This window comes from Leguminivora glycinivorella, chromosome 10 (assembly GCF_023078275.1).
Source record: "Leguminivora glycinivorella isolate SPB_JAAS2020 chromosome 10, LegGlyc_1.1, whole genome shotgun sequence".
NCBI classification, from domain to species: domain Eukaryota; kingdom Metazoa; phylum Arthropoda; class Insecta; order Lepidoptera; family Tortricidae; genus Leguminivora; species Leguminivora glycinivorella.
Window position 1 is genome coordinate 5,260,995 of NC_062980.1, and position 23,763 is coordinate 5,284,757.

At 36.1% G+C, this 23,763-nt stretch overlaps 2 protein-coding genes across 50 annotated transcripts in view; one reads left to right on the forward strand and one right to left on the reverse strand.

The window, feature by feature from the left end:
* The window catches only part of LOC125230032 (centrosomal protein of 131 kDa-like), a 44,535-nt gene extending 33,052 nt beyond the window's left edge, over positions 1-11,483 (reverse strand). The window contains exons 1-9 of the mRNA XM_048134964.1: positions 11,349-11,483; positions 10,162-10,273; positions 6,987-9,027; positions 6,815-6,904; positions 5,912-6,041; positions 2,901-3,008; positions 1,875-2,033; positions 1,225-1,269; positions 947-1,152 (exon numbers count right to left, since the gene is read on the reverse strand). Of these exons, the coding sequence (XP_047990921.1) occupies positions 947-1,152; positions 1,225-1,269; positions 1,875-2,033; positions 2,901-3,008; positions 5,912-6,041; positions 6,815-6,904; positions 6,987-9,027; positions 10,162-10,273; positions 11,349-11,483 (3,026 nt within the window). The remainder of the gene's footprint in view (positions 1-946; positions 1,153-1,224; positions 1,270-1,874; positions 2,034-2,900; positions 3,009-5,911; positions 6,042-6,814; positions 6,905-6,986; positions 9,028-10,161; positions 10,274-11,348) is intronic.
* A 495-nt stretch (positions 11,484-11,978) lies between these two features.
* LOC125230033 (perilipin-4-like) overlaps positions 11,979-23,763 on the forward strand; it is a 47,181-nt gene continuing 35,396 nt past the window's right edge. For 24 of the 49 annotated variants that reach the window (XM_048134965.1, XM_048134969.1, XM_048134981.1 and 21 more), the window contains exon 1: positions 11,980-12,190. In XM_048134965.1, the coding sequence (XP_047990922.1) occupies positions 12,172-12,190 (19 nt within the window). In that variant the 5' untranslated portion in view covers positions 11,980-12,171. Of the gene's footprint in view, positions 12,191-23,763 lie in introns of all 49 variants that reach the window. The other 25 variants (XM_048134967.1, XM_048134986.1, XM_048135010.1 and 22 more) reach the window with 6 other exon arrangements.

Below are 23,763 nucleotides of genomic sequence, written 5' to 3' on the forward strand. Positions count from 1 at the left end.
CGGACGCCGCGCACCTCACCCCCTTGGTTTGGTTAGTTTGACAGATCATCTCGCCTTAAGTGTCACTTTCTAGCCATAAATCTATGTCAAAAGTGACACTTAACGCCATCTACAAGTACAATCGTAGGCTACAAGACATTTTTTTTTGTTGTGCCATCTATGTGTGGTGTAGTGTATGCGCGTTCTTAGGCGGTCGCATTTTATTGTATGGAATGGTATGATCCACGGGGTGAGGCAGTGTGCTCGCGAAGCAAATGCTCAATTTAGGGCCGGTTGCATCAAATCGTCTGTCACCGTTAAAGCGTTCGTTCAATTTTATTGTATGGGGAGTTCCATAGACGTCTGCTGCATGACGATGTGTCTGTCAAATTTGGTTGATGCAACTGGCCGTTAGACGTGCATCGGCCGAGCACCCCGTAAAAAACGTGCGTGCTGCAATGATTCAGTGTAGACGTGATTCAGTGTTACTGAACGCTTGCCGCGCGAGCAATATGCCCCGCGACATGCCTCGGTCTCTGTGGATCTGAGCTAATGCAGGTAAACTTAACTGTTCTGCTTGGACATTTATATCCGCTATCCTTTTCTAAACCAATAAAGCCTGGCATAAAATAGAGACAAAAGTATTTGGAGCTGACGTTCCTTTACCAAAAAGTTTCGTAGTGTCTATAACTCTTGACAATGCTCGGCTTGTGCGCGACCTAACTGTTCTGCGGGGTGCATTTTTAGATCTGCTATCTCTCTCTATCTACTAACATAAGATATACCTGGAGCTGGCTAGTTGACGTTCCTTCACCAAAGCAGCTTCTTTTTCTGCCTCAAGGTCTCTTCGTAGTGCCTCTAACTCTTGACAATATTTGGCTTGCGCGCGTCCTAACTGTTCTGCGTGGTGCATTTTTAGATCTGCTATCTCTTTCTATACAGAAACATAAGATAGAGATAGAAATACCTGGAGCTGGCTAGTTGACGTTCCTTCACCAAGGCAGCTTCTTTTTCTGCCTCAAGGTCTCTTCGTAGTGCCTCTAACTCTTGACAATGTTTGGCTTGCGCGCGTCCTAACTGTTCTGCGTGGTGCATTTTTAGATCTGCTATCTCTTTCTGTTGACGTTCGGCCATCTCACGGAGTTCTCCTTCTAGGCCTTTTACTGTTAATTCCTGAAATTTAAAAATATCGTTAGTTCTAAGGTTGTCATTACCATTAAAGTAAAGGATTTATTTACTAATTACCTTAATTTTCTCTGCCTTTTGCCTGACCCAGCGTTGCCTTGCCACCTGTAAAATAAATGTTAAAATATTACAAAACCAAAAGAATAAATATCGCCGTCGTATTGAAACCATGTTGATTTCCTTCCAGTTTCCGGTGACATTATAAGGTTAACCTACAGGGCTTGAAGCGTGATTTAACAATTAATCGATTCCTGAACAGCTTTTCTTATCTGCACTACGATATGACTAATTTCTTGGATTTAACTAAAGCACTAGGTACATTTTAAGATTAAGCTCTTGGCCTCAGTAGCTCGCATCTAGAGGTGAGCTGAGTACCACCCAGTCGATCTAGCACAACTTGCGCTGTCACCCGCTAGTCCATACATGAAGTCGCGCTTGATGTATGGAAAGTGGAAACGCAAGTTGTGCTAAGCCGTCAGGATTGCACCAAGATATGACCTGTTGCGCAGCGGCCATTTGTCGTGATGGTTCCCCAGTTCTAGCTTGTAGCAATCTTCTAGACTTTGAGCTGAGAATTTCTAGAGCTCTTCGAGAAGGTATAGGTAATTGCTCGATTACATGTATGGTACAATCTTCTATCTAATTACATAGAGGTAGTCGGACTACTTAGTCTAGCGAGTTAACAATAACTCTGATTAAAGTTCGGTCACCTGTTGAGCCGCGGCCATTTTGTCATGCTGATTCCTCAGTTCTAGCTTGTAGCGATCTTCTAAAGCTTGAGCGGATCGTTTCCAACGTTCTTCGAGCGAGCGCCGTTCGTCAACTAACTGCTCGATTCGGTGGTTGAGGGTCTTCTTGTCGTTAATCAGCTGCAAACAGAAAGTAAAACGTATAGTAAAGCCACAGTATAATAAAGAGTACTATCGTACAGTATGGCCACTCCCGCTCCCCGCTGGATGTGCCTCCCACCCCCTCTCGGTTACCTCACAGTTACCGCCTGTCAAAAACACGAACAGTCGACCTGTCATATTGCACTAACACAAGTATAGTACGCGTTCACCTACACGAGCTTAGACTGTTTGCTAGGAACGCGCCTCTTTCATATATTTGATCGCCAGTGTCCGAGGTGTGGTAAAGCTGACACTGTTATATCTGACATCGGTCCCGAGTATTTTCTATGTTTTACCCCAAACCTATCGACGCGGAATCCGATTCTGCGTCGTCGTCACTGAACACATCCGTACGCATGTTCATATTAACGAGCGATGTTTGGTCGACGAAAATCGATTCCGCGTCTATATGTTTGCATGGGAGACCCTTACGGCTCAACCACGATATTGGTCTAAGCGCGACAGCGGTGAGCAGCTGCCATATTTGAGCGAGACACGGCGATAGGACTTTTCATTCGCACGTATGGCTGCCGCTCACCGCTGTCGCGCTTAGACCAATGTCGGGGCCGGGCCGTTAAACTACGTCCAAAAGAGGTATGGGCATTGTGAATGTCATCTCGCTTCTCTGGTACCCCTACACAGCGGATGGCATTCCTTTAAAGCGGAGCCCAACTGGGGAAGTAATACCACCTTGCAGAAAACTGAATGTACGACTCGGGAGTATTAAGCGTCGATAGGCAAAATAAACTGCTTACCATTAAGCGGGGCGTATGTCCATCGACGAAGTATTTAAAAAATATGTGAAGATAATAAATAATTGACTTACGCCAAAGCCTCTGAACTCACTTGGTCTATGAAAGCCTGGTGTCTCTTGATCGCTTCCTCGCATTCCGCCTTCACTCTGCTGATGTTACGGATCGATTGCTTCTCCAAATTGCTTACTTTGTTAATCATCTGAAATAAAAAACATGTATTAAGTGCAAAGTCTCCGAAAGTACGGCTCGATTCAGCTAGGCGTTACAAAACATGATTTTGTGTAGTCATTCTGTCAATGAATCGGCCTTGGCTCTAGTTTCGGCCGAAACCGAAACTTTAGTTTAGAAGCTTTTAACTATAAAACTCCCGTGAGACTCAGACATATTTAAACTAAACTTAATACGTGAGTAACCCACTTAAAATATCTTTAGAAGATTTGTTAAAATCGCTGAAAAAATTTATAAAAATGAGTATAAATCATCCTAACTAGTAACTAGACCATACTCATAATGTTGTAAGTATTTTTTTATGTTATTATGTCATTTTTTTTTGAGTTCACTATTTGTTACTTTTGAACTCTTATCACCTTATCAGGGTACCTACGTAGCCGAATGGCACAAACTCTCACGAAACGAAACGCTCGTAGATATCTCTATCGCTCTTGCGTATTTGCGCGACAGAGCCAGACTAGGTACCTCTCGCGGCGTTTCGTTTTCGTTTGGTTCGCGTCGCAGAAATGCCATTCGGCTACGGCACCAGGAATTTTTAAAATCCTGGAAAAGTGATCCCAACGCATCCCAAAAGTACAATATTGTAAGTTTAGCCCGGCCGAAAGATTCGACCGTTTTTTGGCCGAAACAAGATTTTTTGGCCGAAACTGGCCGAAACCGAATCTTCGGACGGTCACTATAATCAAAGAGGATAGAGTATTATAGAGAGTTACTGTCAAAGTAAAATGTGTAATCACAGTGTATAGACTGCCATTCATAAACGTTCACTAAAGTTATCAAGCCGATAAACTTCGTTTGTCCCTTTCTATCACACCCATACGTCGGAAAGGGACAAACGAACTTTATCGGCTTGAGAACTTTAAAGAACGTTTATGAATAACGGCCTAGCCACAACAATGGTCTAAGGCGTTTTGCGGCAGCGGCAAGCGGTAAGTCACAAAAACAAAAACGCAGCGCGCGCGAGGCATGCCACGACTCGCGCCGCTGTTCGAAAACGCGCGCGGGTTTCACGGGCCTACCCGCGGGAGCGGCGCGCGGGGCGGCGCGCGACGAGAACAACTGTAGCGCGCCGCGCCCGCACCGCCACGACATTACAGCGGCGCGACCGGCCTAGGCGGCTAGATGGGGCTAGCGATTCCGCGCGAAACAAAATATTTTGTTTTTATTATGAGCGTCTTGAACCCGAAACCTTTATTTAATGAAAATTGAATTGTACTTTCGCGTATGTAGTATGTAATAATGTTTTCAAACATGTTTTTGTATAGTATTTATTCGTATTTACTCTTAATTTTTTTCTAAGTGTTTATTTATATTAAGTATCATTTAACTAGCCATAAAATAAATTCCATGTACTTAGTCATCACACATATTCTCTCGTACAAGACGTAATTGACTAATTAAAGCAGTCTATGCACTTTAAGAGTCATATTCGACAGTAAAAAACATGTTTTTAAATATGAAAACGTTCTGGCCGCTCCTAGGCCCTGCCGCCGCTACTAAAAAGTACGTGGCATGGCTAGCGCCCGCGCGCGTTTCCCGCGCAGTCCAGCCGCCCCGCTCGCCGCCTTAGACCATTGTCGTGGCTAGGCCGTAAGGGGGTAGAAGTATTAGAACTACAGGTCGACTAACAACGGTTCCACGTCGTCGCATGGCAAGCATGGCACTTGCAACAGAGAACCGCGCGTGTCATCGGTCCGACGGCTACCTAATGATTGCCCGACCATTTTTTAGCCGATTATTGATTCGCCGACAACGATTCGACGAAAATTGAATATGCCTATCAATTTTCTGCTTAGTGACTTCGTTTACGAACGAATATTATGCCTATGCGTAATGAGATTAATCGGAAGAATTTCTTCCAATCGTTATTCGTTGTCGGCGTACCGAAAATCCGTTTTTTTTTCGGAATATCAATCGGGCACTGGTCCGACTCATTGCGATTATTATTACCAGCAGGATTAAGGTTAGAGACATCGGATGAAACATTGAAGCGTCGATTAAGAAACTTTTTACTTTATAACCCACTGTATTCATTAAGTGAAGTTTTGACATAACTATTTGATTATTCTCATTATCTTATTGTTATTCTGATATTATCTTGTATATTTTTATTGATTATTTGGTGATCATTTGATATTATGTAAATTAAACTTATTTTAATTATATTGATACAATTTTTTTCTGACGATCACATATAGGTTCTTATAAATTGACACAAATGTAATTTTTACTGTAATCTTATGTTGTGAAATAAATATATCTAATCTAATCTAATCTTTACAAATTGTTTACAATGTTTTAATTGAATGACATTTGACAAGTATGACATAACATAATATTTTCGTTACAAGCCATAGAGGTTTCATATTGTAGAGTATGTTTGGAAAGAGAAGAGTCTTGAAATGTATGGGGCCCAATACATTCCAGGACTCTTCTCCTTCCGAACAGACTCTATAAAATAGGTATAACACATGGTGATTCATTTTTTAGTAATAAAAAACCCAAGCAAAACAAGGTTCTAGAAGATTTACCTGTTTTTAGGGTTCCGTACCAAAAAGGTACAAAAGGAACCCTTATTGTGATTGGCCAAGCTCTCTTGCAGCAGACCTTTGCAGGAGAAACGCTCCATGTTAAGGAAGCAGTTACTAGTCTTTGGTAGATTTCTACAAGAACCAGATATTATCAATCCAGACAAAAATATATAAATTACCTGTTCTTTGTGATTTGTAACTAGCCAAACTCTCTTGCAGCAATTAAAGCAATGCAGCAGGAACGCTCTTCTAATTATTGTACAAGGAAGCAGTCTTTGAACTATTTCTACATTCTACATGAGTCCACTAAAACCAAGTAAGACAAAAATTTAGAAATTACCTGTTCTTTATGGTTTGCCAAACTTTCTTGCAACAAAGCAATGCAGCAGGAACGCTCCTCTAATTGCAAGGACGCTGTTACTAGTCTTTGGGCAATTTCTGTGTGTGGCAACTTTAGTAGGGCCTCCAATCTAAAACAATCAAACAAGTTATAAGCGGCGCCATGAGAAACAGCTTACGTAGTAATAAGTATGAGGATAGGCTAAGTTCAATCTCGAACAAACTTGCGACGGCGGAAAGATCCGTATATTACATAGGGCCTTCCGTGTGCAATCGATTGCCAGGCACTGTGAGAAATGCGGCATCCGCCCAAATTTTTAAAAATAGACTAAAGTCGTGGCTCGAAGAAAATATTTTTTATAATTATCAAGATTTTTTTCAATTTACCGCTAATGTAATATTATATAAATTAGCCAATTCAATAAAAATATACAAATTGTAACAAGTATAAAATAAGTAACATATATCCTGTCCTGACTTTATGTTACGAATAAAAAAATAATTTCATTTCCATGCATGCAACGCGGTCAGTAGATGTGACCGCAGTTTAAAAATGTTTAGGAAAAGAAATAAAATACATTTTGGTAAACATTTTGTACCTATTTACATATCGGCGGCTGATCGCAAAGGATCTCTGTTTACTCAGCAATCACATTAAACCTAGGTATGCTCTTTAATTTGCCTCAAATGTTAGAGCAATTAATAAAGGGTCGGTTGCACTAAATGCAATTTGCATTCGTATTTTTTTTTATGGAAATTTCCATTAACTTCTGTTGATGTTAACCGTGCTTGATGCAACCGGCCCTAACTCAAGAAAGGAGACCATAATTTCGTTTCACGATATACCTAGGAATGTTATGTTATGATTTAGGAATTAGCTTACAACAAGAAATAAGGCACTTACTTGGGAATAGTCTGAGGAGTAGAGCTGGTAACTACTGAAAGAGCATCATTAGCGCTCTGTTCCACTTTCTCTAAGAATTCGAAGATTTCCCTGCAACATTATTCAAATTAGTGTAATCTAATATATATCTGTACAAGTTTATCAACAGCCTTTTAGATTTATGAGCACTTACATAAAATTATCCTTAGGAGTAACTTCTTTTTCCTCCTTGACTTCTTTCTGTGGAGTTTCTGCAACATTAGCGCTAGTAACAGACGTCACTGGATTCTCTCCGAAACTCTCAATGTCTTTCAACATCGAATAAATATCTAAAACAGTCGAATTTGAAGTCAACTCTTTAGGTTTCACAGGTTCTTGAGTAACAGGAGCAGTCTCTTCAGGTTCTTTAATTTCTTGAATTTGAACCGCCTCAGTTGGTGTAATTTCATTTTCAGTTTTATCTTCTGATACCGGAGGTGTGTCCACATCTTCTAATTGAAGAACTCTAGGGGAAGGCGCAGAAAGAGACATCCAAGAATCAATGTCTTTATCGTTATTGACTCCTTCAATTCTGGCACTCATTGGGGCCTTAATAGTGAACATGTTCCTTTGAGTTAAATTTCTTGTAACTGGTGCACTGCGTTTCTCTATTGTAGATTTATTATTCCAGTTGTACTTTGCTTCAATATTCTCAAATTTCTTAAGATTTTTAGCAAATTCTTTTGTATTTCCGCCTTTTACCTTTAAGTAATTCTGAATCAGTTCTTTAGTTGTTAGTTTAGATACGTTCTTCTTTCTAACATCTAGATTATTACTATTACTAATTTCATCATCTTTCACATTAGATTTAGGCTCCTTTTCTTCAGGAGAATATGAATGTTGCTCAAACATTTTGTCTATATTCAGAGGTGTTGGAGAAATTGCATCAGTTTGCATATCTTTAATAGTAAGTTCATGTAAGTTGTTAATAGCTTCTAATTCCTTCTTGTAATCTTCAATAACTTTGGACGTGTACGCTTTTGTGCTACTGTTGAGAAGGTAGGTAGGATATTCCAGATTTTCCTTTTTTTCTGTTTTTATAGTTTCTTTAGTATCACTACTTCCGGGAATTGGGAAAGTATCGTGTTTCATTGGACGGATTGGAGAATTACTGGGAGGCACAGCTATATGCCCTTCTTTCTTTAGGAAGAAATCTTTGTACAACAGTCTGCTGTGATTCAAAGGTTCAGCCCATACCTTGGGACATTTCTCGTTGCTCGCCGTAGAAATGCTATCTAAACTTTTAGGTTGGTCAGGAATTTTATTATCTGAGTTTGATTTTCTTAAAATCGAAGTGGTTGGTAAGGAGTATCCTTGCTTGTAGCATTTGTCATCATTTGCGCTGCTTGGGTAACCTGAATCTTTTGATGAGGAATCAGTATGAGCTATGGTGCTAGACATTTTGGACTTATGATCGTCAACTGAGCATGAACGAAAATCATCATAGAAGCTATTGTAAGTCCGAGCTTCAGCTATATAATCTGAAGCTTTAGGATATTCTTCTTTTTGATCATCATCATAAGTATGTCTGCCAGTCAGATCACCTTCAGTATCATCGGCGTCTTTATTTTTAAGCTCTCCCAAAGAATTTTCTGGAGACAAACTTAGAAGGTTATTAGATGGGACACTGTCTAAATCTTGCGTAGACTCCTCTTCAACTAAAGACAGTTGTTGCTTAGTTTGCATGAGACGTCTAGAATATACATCAATGGCGTTTTCCACGTCTTGCTTTTCTCCAAATGAAACCCTACCTGCTAAAGGGTTGTGCTCATCAGGCTCTAATGGAACAAAGTATGATTCGTAAGCCCTAGTTTTAAACGAAGGTGACAAACACCTAGTGTTGCCATCTCTACTTTTTGTTGGTGATGGTGGTCTTTTCTCAATGATTTTTACTTCTAAACCATATTCATTTGTTTTATCTTCATTTACAGGAGCATCCATGACTCTACGGCCCTTTCTGGCTATGTTACGATATTTGAGAAACTTCTGATTGTTGTTTTTAGGCTTAGGGTTAGGGCTTAGTTGTGCTTTAGCTTTGATTTTTGTTCCTAGGCTAATGAAAGTGTCCTCAGAGCCATAGTCTGAGGCATTGCTGCATAAGTCTTTATCTTTTCTAGCATATTGCTTGTTATTTATTTTGGTGTCTCCAAGTAAGTGCGCTGTAGGTGGTAGGACTTTGATAGTGGTAGCTGAGACTGCAAATAATCATACTGTCAAATAAATATTTATAAATGAAGAACTGGACTTGAATTGGCTTGTATTTTTAATATTGCCCAAAATGTGTAAGCAAGTGATTTCAATCAAGGAAGTTGTTAAATTAATGTAAGAGTCTTATACACCGTGTTTTTTTTTGTTTTCCTTTAAATTCGACACGTAGCTAGGTTCATTATCAGGAACCACCCTGTATAATATCACTTTTAGGTAAATTCGCAAAAAAATTTTTTTCATCATATTCATACATATTAAATGAATTTATTAGTGTGAGAGACCCTTAAGAATAACATTCAAGTTAGTGTCAGGTGATTGACGGACCATGTCAAAACAAATAACATTAGGAATTGGTAAAGGCTGTCACACACGTGTTCAGTAATTATCTTTATTTTTTAATAACTCGATAACCGTAAGAGTTAAGGCGCTAGTTTCTTAGAGAAATTAATTGTATTTGATCTAAAGAAGCTTCCCTTAAAGTTACCGGAATTCAATAAAAACAGGGTGTATATAAACCGGCCAAGAGCGTGTCGGGCCACGCTCAGTGTAGGGTTCCGTAGTTTCCCGTATTTTTCTCAAAAACTATTCAACCTATCAAGTTCAAAACAAGTTTCCTAGAAAGTCTTTATAAAGTTCTACTTTTGTGATTTTTTTCATATTTTTTAAACTTATAGTTCAAAAGTTAGAGGGGGGGGGGACACATTTTTTTTAACTTTAGGAGCAATTATTTCCGAAAATATGAACATTTTGAAAAAACTGTTTTAGAAAACCCCTATTCATTTTTAAATACCTATCCAACAATATCACACGTTAGGGTAGAAATGAAAAAAAAATCACTCCCCACTTTACGTATAGGGGGGGTACCCTAAAAATACATTTTTTTCCATTTTTTATTTTACCACTTTGTCGGCGTGAATGGCGTGATTGATATACATATTGGTACCAAATTTCAGCTTTCTAATGCTAACGGTCACTGAGATTGTCCGCGGACGGACAGACAGACATGGCGAAACTATAAGGGTTCCTAGTTGACTATGGAACCCTAAAAACTACCGAATTAGATTTAAGTTAGACTTATTAGTTACATTATATTAAATAGCTTTAAAATATGAATTTCTCACTGTTATATGACTCAAGAAGCTCTGCACTGAAAGTTTTCAAAAAAGTTCTGGTAGACGGTGCTCTCTCTTTAGCATCTGCAGAGAATGGCCGCTTGTAGCTTTCTTGGAAATCCTAAAACAAAAAGAGCAAAAAATATTAATAATAGACAATAGTACCTATACCAGTATATACCTATAGTATAGTACCTATAGTAGTAGTAGTTTTTTTATAGTACCTATACCAAAAAATATCAATTCACACAATAGACAACTGTATTGCAATAAAATTTAATGCATCATTTATTTTATAATGGAATATATCAGAGTTTTAAATTTAATAAATTCCAAACTTTTAGAGCACTGTACCAAATATTGCAGCTTTAGTAAACAATTTGTAACATACACAGATTTTCAGGATAAGATAATCGAAATGAAAAAATGAACCAGTGCGGTAGAGATAGGTATAGGTAAACGCGGGCTTGGTTTCCACTCGGTCGCTTGCGTCGGAAACTATCGCATATAAATCCCTACAAAGCGGTGCGGCGCGACCCGGTCGCGGCCGCTGGGCAGCGGCTGCCGGGTCGCGACTGCTGGCAAGCGCGGATCCAGCTTCGTGCCCAGGGGGGGGTCACGTGGTAAAGGCCCGGGGCCCCAGGAGGGGGTCACGTGGTCTATTTGTATGGCCAACTTAGGCTCCAGGAGGGGGTCATGACCCCCATGACCCCCCCCCCTGGATCCGCGCATGACTGCTGGGATCCGAATGCTACCTTAAGAAGTATGATCAATTGAAGAACCTTTTCAGTATTATCTTAAATATGTTAATGTGTTTGGGAGCTGTTATGGCACAGACAGATATACAATGACACACATAAATTAAATCACTGGAGCTTTCTGCATTAGTGACCAAAAAATTTACTTAAAAAACAAGTAAAGGCTCAGGGTGGTATGCTACCTCTAATTTTTTTAATACAATGTGTATTTTTGTCTCACATTTTGCTTAGTGAGAGAATGAAACACATTGGAACATGAAATTGGACTAGTGGAATACCCACTCTTATTAGAGCAGACTTAAAAATATTTTTGTTAAACAGGTTGTCATATGTGACTAATCGTGTGACATTGTCAAAAATCTTTCAAAATATTTGTCTTCTGTGATCGAACACTAAGGAAATTAATGTATTGTTGAATAAATTTAATGTAACTCGTACCGGTGTGAAACAAGAATTTTGAAGAGCAGACCTAGGCCTATTGCGTATGTTTTTTCTGTCGTCTTTCTTCTTATTCCTGTACGATAAATTCACCGGCGATCCCAGCAACCGTAGATTCGCGTTATCTTTAGACATTTCACACACATACAAACAAATTAATCAAACTTTTGCTCTTTTTCCAAGGAAATTCGTATAGATTTTCAACTTGTTGACGTTTAATTTGTTTTCATTGTCATGACAGTCGTTGCTAGGCAACGGGGCCCTATTCTTAGAACAGAGCAGATGGGTTTATTTTGTTCAAAACAAACTAAAATTTGAGTAAAAGCAACAAATAAAAATAACATTATGCAAGATAAAAGTCATCAAACTGATATAATTACAAAATTTAAAATCATTTTTCTTGGCTATTGAATGCATAATTATTTTCTTATTTACCGGAAGTACACCATAATAGGACCCCTGAGACAAATTGTTGCCAGCCAACAAAGATTACTACTATATTAGTAGAAAATAACTACTATTGGTAACTGGTGCGAAAATAAACGAAGCAGTAACGAAACGTATATTTATATGACGTCATTGATAAAAATAAGATCGTGTGGACTACTGCGCGGTTCACGTATCAGCCGCATGAAATTGTTTTGCGCTGTTGCTCTAGTTGAACCTTGGAGGTATTTCGAACAGCACACTTCGCCTGCTGAGGCGTACGATCGTAGTTCAGTGCAAAATTAGAAGTGGTTTAAAAATAAAAAGTTCTCGGTACCTGTGATTTATAAAATTACAAATATTTACGTTCAGTGCAGATTATAACTAATCTTGAAAAATGTTCAGCGGGATTGCAGGTAAAGGTTTTTTTGACATTTTATATAATGGTTTATTTCTACTTACCTAAACTAAATTAATAAATACCCATAACGCTCTTTAATCAATTAGTTTATAAATAAAGGATTTATTTTAGATTATTCTAAATTTCCTCAAAAATTGCTAAATTTGGTAGCAAACTTTAAAAGTTTTGGCCATTTAATCTAAAGTTAGTATTTATTAATATTGTTTTTTTTTTATACAAAATTTTACCTATATTAGCTACAAAGCTATTTTAATTATCAGTTGTGTTATATTATACATTTTTATTAAATTTATCTGGCTGTCTATTTCAACCAAAATTTTAATTTTTTTTTTTTCATAAATATAATACCTTTCGTTACTTTAATGGGTAAGTATGTTGTTGGTAAAATTGACATGATATTTTTGACTGTTTATTTTTATTCGTACCTATGTAGTTTTAAAGCTAACACAACAGTATCTATTAGCACTTCTGCTTCCATTAGTTTAGTTAGCACATCTTACGTAAATCTGCGCATTGTTGTTAAATGTAGACTATAGTTTTGTCAAAATATTTAGAATAAACAGTAGGTACTTACCTACCTACCTATCTTTATTCATTTTAATAGTACTTCTGTTTTTAAAAATGGATGACCTATTTTGTCTTAACTGCATGAAAAGTTGTAATATTATTTAGATTAAACACTTTTCTGCACATGTGTAGGCATGAACGTATTCTCTGTAGGTTTATTCCCGTTATACGGGCTACATCGATTTGCGTTTATTTTGCGTTTATTGTCGAATAGAACTGCGTAGATTTTTAGGCTAACCCAGACGGGACAATTGTTTGCCAATCTAATTAGGTAAAATTGGTTTCTTGGAGTCCTTATGGAACAAAAGAGTGTGGAAGAAAAAAAACAGGTATCCGCCAATTTGTATTCTGAATGAATACTGATCAAATTGATCAATTTTATTAGCCCGTCCAGACCGGCCTTTAGTTTTTATCCATTTGAAATCATGTACTTAGAACACTTTTTGCATTTTATTGAAAGGTTTATAATATGAGTTAAATATACCACTCTAATTTTAAAACGGCTTGACAGCATTTTAAGGAATAGAGCAATATTTCTTAAGAATCATGAACAGCAGTTTAAGGAAAAATGCAATCGTTTGAGAAATCTGGCAGATTCCTATGAAAGGTTATGGGCCGAGTTCTTTTTATTAATCTAATGTACCATAGTTAATTTATGTCGTTCTTTCCGGAGCCAATAAAATCTACTTACTTATTTAATAATTTTTATTGACATAATATCTAAATAAGATAGATTCAATAAATAATAATTCAATAATAAATTATATCACGAAGTATTTTCAAGTTTCCTAATTAGGACAACAAGTGATGTGAACACGCCAAGTGAATGAATCGTTCACTCGCGACCGATCACTCCTAGGTGTCACGATAGCGACACGACCTTTGCATTCCGTCACATTCCGTGCGCGGTGTGGTGACTCATTCAGTCATTATATTCTATTAAAACATGGGAGATGGGAGTTATACCATTATTGCTTATATTTCGGACTGACAAATGGGTTAATATTATTTGATTTTTCTACCTTAATTTATTGACAGTATCTACCCGGGCGACAGTTCTATTTTATTATATCGTGTTTTTAGATGATGCAGTATTTTGAATAATAACTCTTTCACTTTGAAAACTCAAAAAATAGAGATTCCCGGAACCTAAACTAAGCTAGATCGATTTTTTACACCCCCGAAACCCCCGACATTACAAAGGTCAGCGATACCGTTGGAGCTGTTTCCGAGATCGCTGGTACATACAAACAAATAAATGTAATAAAATTGCTCATTTAGATATATAATGTCGATATTAATGGCATTATTTAAGATTAATTTAAACAATACTGCATTTGATTACTCTTAAAAAATTGTAGCATCTTTTGTTCGTTATACTGTTTTGTTTTTAAATAAACGATTTGACAGTCGGGTACAGGTTGTCCCTTTATATCGTTGAATGGTTATAAAGAGGAATAAAAAAATCAATTACTTAGCCTACAATACAAAGTGACCTTCTTGGAACGTTCAAATAAAAAATAAGGCTATGTAAGCTCACTATAGATAAAATACGTAGTAAATAAATAAATAAATAAATAAATATTATAGGACATTCTTACACAGATTGACTGAGGCCCACGGTAAGCTCAAGAAGGCTTGTGTTGTGGGTACTCAGACAACGATACATATAATATATATATATATATATATATAATAAACAATCGTTGATATAAATACTTATATACATAGAAAACATCCATGACTCAGGAACAAATATCTGTGCTCATCACACAAATAAATGCCCTTACCGGGATTCGAACCCGAGTAAATAGTAATATTTCAAATTCCGAGCATTCTTATAAACAGCCAGGCCTTTGATAAATTTACACAAAGCGTTAGTAAATACGTCTTTACTCTATTCGTAAAAGATTCCAGTTTTAGTCACGTACTCCAGCCAAGCCATGAACTACGCAGTACGATTTGTACTACTTAACTATTCCGTATTGATCATTAATTTAATGACACAAAGGACGTACGTTAATATATGTCCAGCCGCGAGTTTGGCAAGGCAAGGTTTTGATTGAATTATTTCATTATTTAGTAGACTTTACGAGGAGCATTACTGAGTTATTGGATATATTTGGCTTGGGGTTTGGTTTAGTTTGGTGTTTGGCATTTGGTTTGGAACGGCTGCTCTGGAAATGCAGAAGGTCGTCCTCACTTCTTTTAAAATACATATGTAGTTTTGTTACTTATCCAGTTTATTTTCGATAACAATATTATATAAATTCTAAACTGATACTATCCCACATTGGTACCTAATCGAAATTACGATTAACGCAATACAAGTAGGTACATCACACACAGCATGCTGTTATTAAGTTTTGTTTATGAGATTAATGAGTTTAAAAGTATGAATCATATTTTATTACAATGTTAGTCTAAACTCTAAACGTATTCGTTTGCCAACGGTTAAAATAAATATTATCTGAGAGCGATAACGTAAGCAAACACCATAGTAATCAGATCCCACTATATGTTGCGTTGCGTACCAAGCAAATGTCTGTTTCGGTACTTTCGGTACACGTGCACCGAAAAAAACTCATCAGCCAAACGGCAAAGGCTACTTGAGTTAAACTTTTATCAAACTATTAGTTAACAAGAAAATGTAACTATTTCTTCCATTTTGCTCTTGGTAAACTGGGGTTGGCCATTGTTTGAATTATGCCCGAAGTTATTGGTGTTTACCGAGTTGCTGTTACTTGGCTGTAACAGTTGCCGTGTCGCATGAGTCGCTTCGACCTCGAACCTACTACGTCTCGTAGTTTATCGATTGAGGTTTTAGGGTAAGACATGATATAATATCACTCAACTTGAGCTACCAGAGAGTACAAAGACACAAAAAATTACTACTTATATAGACATTTTTCATTCAGTTAGACTAAGGAGAAACATAAAATCACCAATACGTTTTTGTTTCTTCGCTGAAAAAATCCGAGCGTTTTTACAAAGTCAACAAAAGATTAAGCATTGTTTCATCAAGCAGAGGCCATCATAATCAAGCCATAATACAACCAAAACTCGCTGCATGCGCGATGACATCATCAAGGTCGGCCGGTCCGCACTTAGACAACGATTTAAATCTCCCGTCTCACTCCTACACATTAAAAATTAATGAACTGGAAAAGGATATCCCATGCAAAATTATCATATTCACCTTTCAGACATTAATTATTATACAAAAAATTATTCCTTACCATGTCGAAACTGGCCAGTTTGAAACGAAAATAAAGTCTGGAATGCCAGCCGCGGTATTTTAAGGCCTGTGAAGGGCGCACATGTTTATTAACATATGGGATATTTCATTTCACGAGCATTTCATGAGTACAAGTACTTAAATAAGGAACATGGTAGAAGCAGGTATGGTATGGAGTAATATGGATAAAATAAAAAGCGTGATTTTAACATTAATGGATATCGTAGAAATTAAATCTTCTAGAAAGTAAAGAATAATAGTAACGCTTTTATATTCTGTATTAGGTATGTATTCTTATTTAGTTTTGCAGGACTTATGGCATATCGTTAGTTTTACAGAATTTTACAAAATCGATGGGTACGCCGACAAAAATCATTTTGGAGTCTGAAAAACAGTAGGTACGAATACTGATACCTAGGTACAAGACAAACCAAATTTTAAGATTGTAACAATACCTACCAAATTATAAAGTCAAATAAAACCAAGAAGTACCTCTGACTTACATTAAACATTCTATTGTTGTGTCCTGACTTTACCGATGAGAACATACTAGAGAGATCACCTTCATAGTGTGAAGTGAATAATTACCTAATGGTTATCAAATCAATTAAATTGACATCACATGTTGTCATGACCCAAAATAGCCTTGTATTCACTGCGCTGAAACCTGATGATAGTGATGCAGTACCTAATCATCACAAGAGTTAAGAACATAGAACGAAATGACTTTATAACGAGATTAAAATCGTAATTGCTCCCAGTCAGAATGCATAGGTGGTAGACAATGGATGCCATTGTTTCAAGGTCGCATAAATAGAACAGAGGTCAATCAAAGACTCTTTGTTTCACTGTGAACAGATAGAGCTTAAATAGGTATATAGAACAAAGAGGTACTTCACATGCGTGTCACTTGTAGCAGCGAATGATAACGTTGAACTCATCAGTTAAGTATGAGGAAGACAGTTTCTATACACTTTGCTGCGGTAACCTAAGATGCTTATTGTTATTTTGTAAAATGGTAAAAACTTGCTTCCGTTAGCTCTTTAACATAATATGAACAGTTCCCACTTAATTACATATAAAAGCATATTATTTTCTTATAAAATACAAAAGTATATCATCCACTATACATTTACAAAAAAATCGTTAATAAACTATTTTTCAGTTAATCTTATTAAAGTTATTTTATTTGTTATGTATTTAATATTCCACGTCTTCCTTACTAAATCGCTAATACTATTGCAAACCCCCTATTTTTTCTGATGACATCACGGGCGTCGGAATCTGATGTCATGATAATAGCTAGCCGGATATTATCTCAATTGAGCACTGCTTGCGGGGGTCGGAATGTTGTTACCGATCTCATTGGTAACACTTAAGTACAAGTGTACTAAGTGCTCGGGAATAGAGCATTCCCATTAGGAGCAGTGTTTCTGTACAGCCTAGCAAAAAATAATAGAAAATGATAGGGGCGCCACCGTCTATGTAAACCGTTACGCATGTGGCAATTAATTTGACACTTTTCTATGGTGAGCGTCAGGACCCCTGGACCACTACAGATATATATTTGATGTTTAGTACATACTAAAATTTAGTACCTATTTGATACTATTTGGTACCTGAGTACCTACATATATTTGGTACCTCCACTGATATCGAAAAATCGAGCGAATAAAGTGGCCAGACATTCTGACGTCAGGATGTCTGGACCATTTTTGGTTTACATAGTTCTAGACAACACTACTAATTGATATCTTAGTCAATATTTACTACCTATTTGGTACCTGTCAATATATTTTTTTCAAATTTTTTTGGCGTACCAGAAAAAAGTTATGACGGAATTTAAAGTTGTGAGCCCGGCCGTGCCGTTGAAGTATGTAGCGCCTGTCAAAAGTATAGAGGCAAATCCGCCTGCCCTCCTGCGCGCGTCAACTTAAATAGGAATTTAGTTTTAGGCACTCGCACATCATCTCTACTACTGATTAGTGGCATTAATATAGTCGAAATATAAATGTAATTAGTGTAATTACACTAGTTTTCCATTTTCCTCCTGAGAGACCTAAACACGTGGCAACAGTTGGGCAAATTCTAGGGGGGAAATAGCATAAACTGTTATAATTAACAGCGTCATTGGTAATATTGGTATATAGGATGTATTTTGATGATGTGGACCAGTCTATGGTCCACGAGCTCCGTTATAGGGGTTTATCATATAAATAAACCACTGCTTTCGGTAACATTTGTTTTTTGCATCGATTAGTGTCAATTATGAATTAAGAATAAATACAAACATCAAATCAATCATCTACTATCAGTACCTACAACCACAATGCCGCCAAATCTGCCATACAGCTCTACAGCTGCTGAACAGTCGCAAAAATGACCGGCTGTCAGGGGTAAACTGATTTACAAATTTCTCCGCCAGGAGATGTCTCTCAGGGACATGACATGAGATTAGACGTTATTGAGACTGTAGGAGGTTCTCTCAGGAGGAAAATGGAAAACTAGTGTAATTACACTAATTACTTTTATATTTCGACTATATTAATGCCACTGGTCAGTAGAGATGATGTGCGAGTGCCTAAAAATAAATTCCTATTTAAGTTGACGCGCAGGAGGGCAGGCGGATTTGCCTCTATTCTTTTGACAGGCGCTACATACTTCAACGCCACGGCTGGGCTCACAACTTTAAATTCCATCATAACTTTGTTCTGGTACGCCAAAAAAATTTGAAAAAAATATATTGACAGGTACCAAATAGGTAGTAAATATTGACTAAGATATCAATTAGTAGTGTTGTTTAGAACTATGTAAACCAAAATGGTCCAGACATCCTGACGTCAGAATGTCTGGCCACTTTATTCGCTCGATTTTTCGATATCAGTGGAGGTACCAAATATATGTACTCAGGTACCAAATAGTATCAAATAGGTACTAAATTTTAGTATGTGCTAAACATCAAATATCTGTAGTGGTCCAGGGGTCCTGACGCTCACTTTCTATGACAGTAGTTAAGTGTTGTTATACTTGTTATGATAAAAAATAGTTCCAATTCTGCTCTTTTTTGCCAAGCCGTAATTGTCCATTCACTTTCAGTATTCTCACCCGTCTAAATGGATCGATGCAGGGAAAATAACATGTAGGCAAATACCCACCTACATCGTGGGCGGTGAAGCTTTTAGCGCCAAGTATATTTTCGTGTGATGTTTATGTACAATTTTACATACAGGGGCCTAATGACAGTAGTAAGTTTTAAGAACGATCAGTTTTTTTGGAGAATGTCTTCGTAGATCAGTTTCGTCATTCGATTCAAATTATTATGTTCAGTCATGTAGCGCAAGTGCACAAGTCACAACACTATTTTCATTTACGTAAATTAATCTGTGGATAAATTAAAATAAAATGCTAATTCAGTTTTAGTACCATGCAAATCAAATAGATTAAACGATTCTTATCCGGTACAACGTCTAGTTATGACGACTACCGGAATTCTGATACGAGCTACTGATAAATAAAACTAAGCCACCGATGACTGTTTCAAATTACGGATGTTTTCTTGCTTTGGTACAATATTCAATAAACAGGTAATGTCTAATCACATTAGAGCTTCGTGTATAGCTATAAAATAGTATAGTATAAATAACATAATATGTATGTGTTATTAGATTTATGTTTAGATTACGTGAACAATTTAAGAATGTATTTTATATTATGCATAATTTGTTAGAAATAAAAAGTAGTAAATTTTTGATTAAATTACATATATAATTGTATTTACAAACGTTACGTAACGTTATAAAACTTAAACTAAAATTAAAAGTACCCAAAAATTTATATTTAAGAGCTATAATTATAACATATAATAATATAACTACTTTCTTCAAAATAATATTTAGTAAAAATACTGAACACGATTGTATGCAGATGTTTTATATTCTAGATTGTGCTAATTAAAAATTACCTGATTTATTTAATATTAAATACACCAATAAATTTTCCTAAATAGATAGGTACAATAAATTTCTTTCGCTACTATTTATAATTAATATGAAAGTGATATTGTAAATCCATTTGATTACTGCCAAGTGATTAAGTAAACATCTTAGTAAATATAATATAAATCAGATTTATTAAGTAGTATATTAGCTTGTTGATACGATGTCCTAGTTTAGGTCATGAAACGTTCCGCAGTAATAAAACGGTCTGGCCTAGACGGGTCGATACACCTGGAGCTAGACGGGGCTGACCCAGACTTACTGTCGGACATATATTACTATCAGATTTACTATCACTACTATTTACTATTTAGATTTATTTTCTAGATTTACTATTTAGATTAGTTTACTATCAGATAGTTCTTATTGAGTCAATAACAGAATTAGGAAATTTATAACTAACAACAAGAGTTGTAGCGTACTTAAGTAACAAGAGTTGGAGCGTATACACTCTGTTGTTCCCAATATTACCCTATAAAAGGAGCAATAAACACATATTATAGGGCATGTTATGATATCATACTGTCGATAAACATTTTATCCCTTATAGGAACTTTACGATTGCTACTAAAACATATTAATTTTCTTGTTTACCAAATTACGCTAAGGAAATTGTCCGCCGTGATGCATTATTAAAACCAATTTTGAAATAAATTTATCATTGCAGTAATTGCAGTGCACAGTGTTACGTAAAGTGCAGGTACCGATCTCCCAACTCCTTTCTTGATACTCTACTGCGGTAGAGTAGGTACATAGAATGCATCGATAGCGAAAATCTAAAAAAGTTGGTAAATTTAAATAAAAGCGTTTTATAGCGCAGTAGTTTGCGAATGAACAATTCCCACCCTTCTGCTAAAAGTGGATTAGCGTTGATCTTGGCGGATATTTATAATCGGTCCGCGCACATGACGTTATCGCGATGATGCATTGTTGATAAATTCCACGGACAAGCTAATTGCGATTGGTATAAACTTGCAAAATCTATAAGCGTATGACTAGGCCCTAACCACCTAAAATAAAACATAGCCATTAACTAGGTACTTAGGTATTATTAACTATTACGACTTCTTAAAATACCTACTTAGAGAAGAAAAAATGTAAAGAAAGATTTGAGTATAAAAAAGTTCATATTTACTACCTATATTATAAGCCTATAAAATATTTAATTGCCTACTTAGTACTAATAACGTCAAGTATTAATATTAACAATAATGGGTAGGTATATTCTCATTTTATAATTATACTTAACTTATTCTCGGTAAATAGGTAGTTAGTATATCTCAATCATGCTAAATTCAAATTTAATGAAAATATTTTTAAATCATCATATGTAGCTGCATGTTTAGTTTATGAATGCTTAAATCATAAGTGGTTCAATTTCCAAACCAGCTCACTTGTAGAAATCATATCCAGCTGTCATTTAGTTCGTATGATGTTCAAGTGGTGCTGAAGTTATTCAGGGCATCAATCAATCGGTGGTGGTTGCGAAATCGGTCGAGCAATGATCCCGGATCGGTTGACCGACTCCCAAATCTATTTCCATTCGGTCAAACGAACGAGAACAATGCACGCGAGTGACACTTATCGAGTCAATTACCAGTTACCGCTCACTCACATAGGGACGTCACTAGATTTTTTTTTCTTTAACATTTAAAACTTGTAACGAAATTTAGTCGTGGAAATTAAAATAATCTAATAAACGTATTTCCTAACATTAGTAGGTAGTTATTTTAAATATTTTAGTTAAATTTAAATCATCAAAACACAGCTGCCAGTAACTTTAATTTTTTTGTACAGTTGGATTTCTTTATCAGAGTTGTGATTCAAAAAATAATACATTTAGAGAAAATATTATTGCGAAGCGAAGTGCTTAATTAATTTTTTTAATAAATATATAAATAAATAAATAAATATTGGGGACATCTTACACAGATCAACTTAGCCCCAAACTAAGCAAAGCTTGTACTATGGGTGCTAAGCGACGATATACATACAAATAGATAAATACATACAGAAAACATCCATGACTCAGGAACAAATATCTGTGTTCATCACACAAATAAATGCCCTTACCGGGATTTGAATCCAGGACCGCGGCTTAGCAGGCAGGGTCACTACCGACTGAGCCAGACCGGTCGTCAAAAATCGTCAAAAATAGTTTGTTGACCCCGCCAAGCATGTCCCTGAACAATCGGATTAGATTACGATTGCAATACGTAGGTATTACCTAGTATCGACTAAACCATAAATGTGACAATCCATAAGAAAAGGGCCCTTATGGCGGTTTCTAGTTACGGAGATATCGACGTTTTTGTAAAATCGTTCGAAATTATCGATTTTTGAATTTATGCAAAATAGTAAAATATACGAATAGACGTGCAATTGTAGCTTGGTTTCAGTAGTGTACATTAAGTATTTCTATATTAAAATTCAGCTCAAAGTTTAGTAGAAAAGGGCCCTTATGCCAGAGCGCGTTCGAAAATATGAAAACTGTTGTTAAAAAATGTTGTAATTACTTACAACTTTTGTTTATAAGTTAGTTTATGTTATATAGGTACGATTCAATGAAGTACTTTGATACCTAATTTAAAAATTACCCGATTTAGGTACCTAGTCGTCACTTTAAAATAAAAAAGTTTATTCTTACCGTAAACTGCTGCAACATTGCCTCGTGGCTTCAACTTAAGGAAACAAACACTTTATTTATAAATGCAATTATAGGCACAGTTGATGCCAATGTTGCAGCAGTTGACGGTACGTAGTTTATGAATGGTCCCTTATTGGTGACATTATCGGTGGTAAGATGTGTTTTCTTCCGATATACTAAGTATCTTAAATAATTAAAAAACAAATATTAAGAATTACAAATCGATCTGGTAGGTACTGTGTGAATTAATAATTATAATAAACGTTTTATGAGAATTACTGATTAATGATCAAGATTTTAAGTTTACTTCATATAACATTTTTTCTTTGGTATTCTGTTATAATACAAGATAAGTAACTAAAATAATAAAATACATTAGCAATGAGTAATTTTTATCTGTGATGGTCATAAGGGCCCTTTTCCCAAATGTATGGGAGTCAATAATTTGTGATTTTTATGTAACTTTAAAAATTTATAAATAAAAAAATAAGACATGCAGAATAATTCTGACACTTTAGTTATAAATGTGTAGACTGATTAAATATAATTTAGAAGTCTCTATACGAAAATTATTATTATTATAGGAGCAGATGTTAAATATTCTAATTGTGATATTCTGATTAAAATATACATATTTAATGAACCATGGGATTTTATTTCTATCCTTAAATGTAAGTTGAAACATATATAACTATGTACTATAGTTCAGATAGCAACATATTAGAAGAAAAGCCAAAAAAATATGTTTTCCTAATTTTTTCTTATAAGCGACTTGCCCTAATCAAAGCTCGATTTTTCATGATCTGGAAGTCGATGAAACACAATCACAACTGATTCTCAAAGAAATGTACCTTGAGATACACAATCAATCGTCATCTATGTAACTTCCAATGGGAACACCCTTAAAGTGAGTTTCAAACTTCTTTTCACGTTTTCTCAAAAGTGCAATACTTAGCATGTGTATGCTTGATGATTTTTTTAAAAAAAAGTACGTGGCCTAGGGCCATGATTTTTTTTGTATTAGATAGCTTATTTAATGCAGATTTAGGATCTGTGCCTAACTCAATACCTGCCATAAGGGCCTTTCTGTGATGGATTGTCACAAATAGCTTATAAATTTA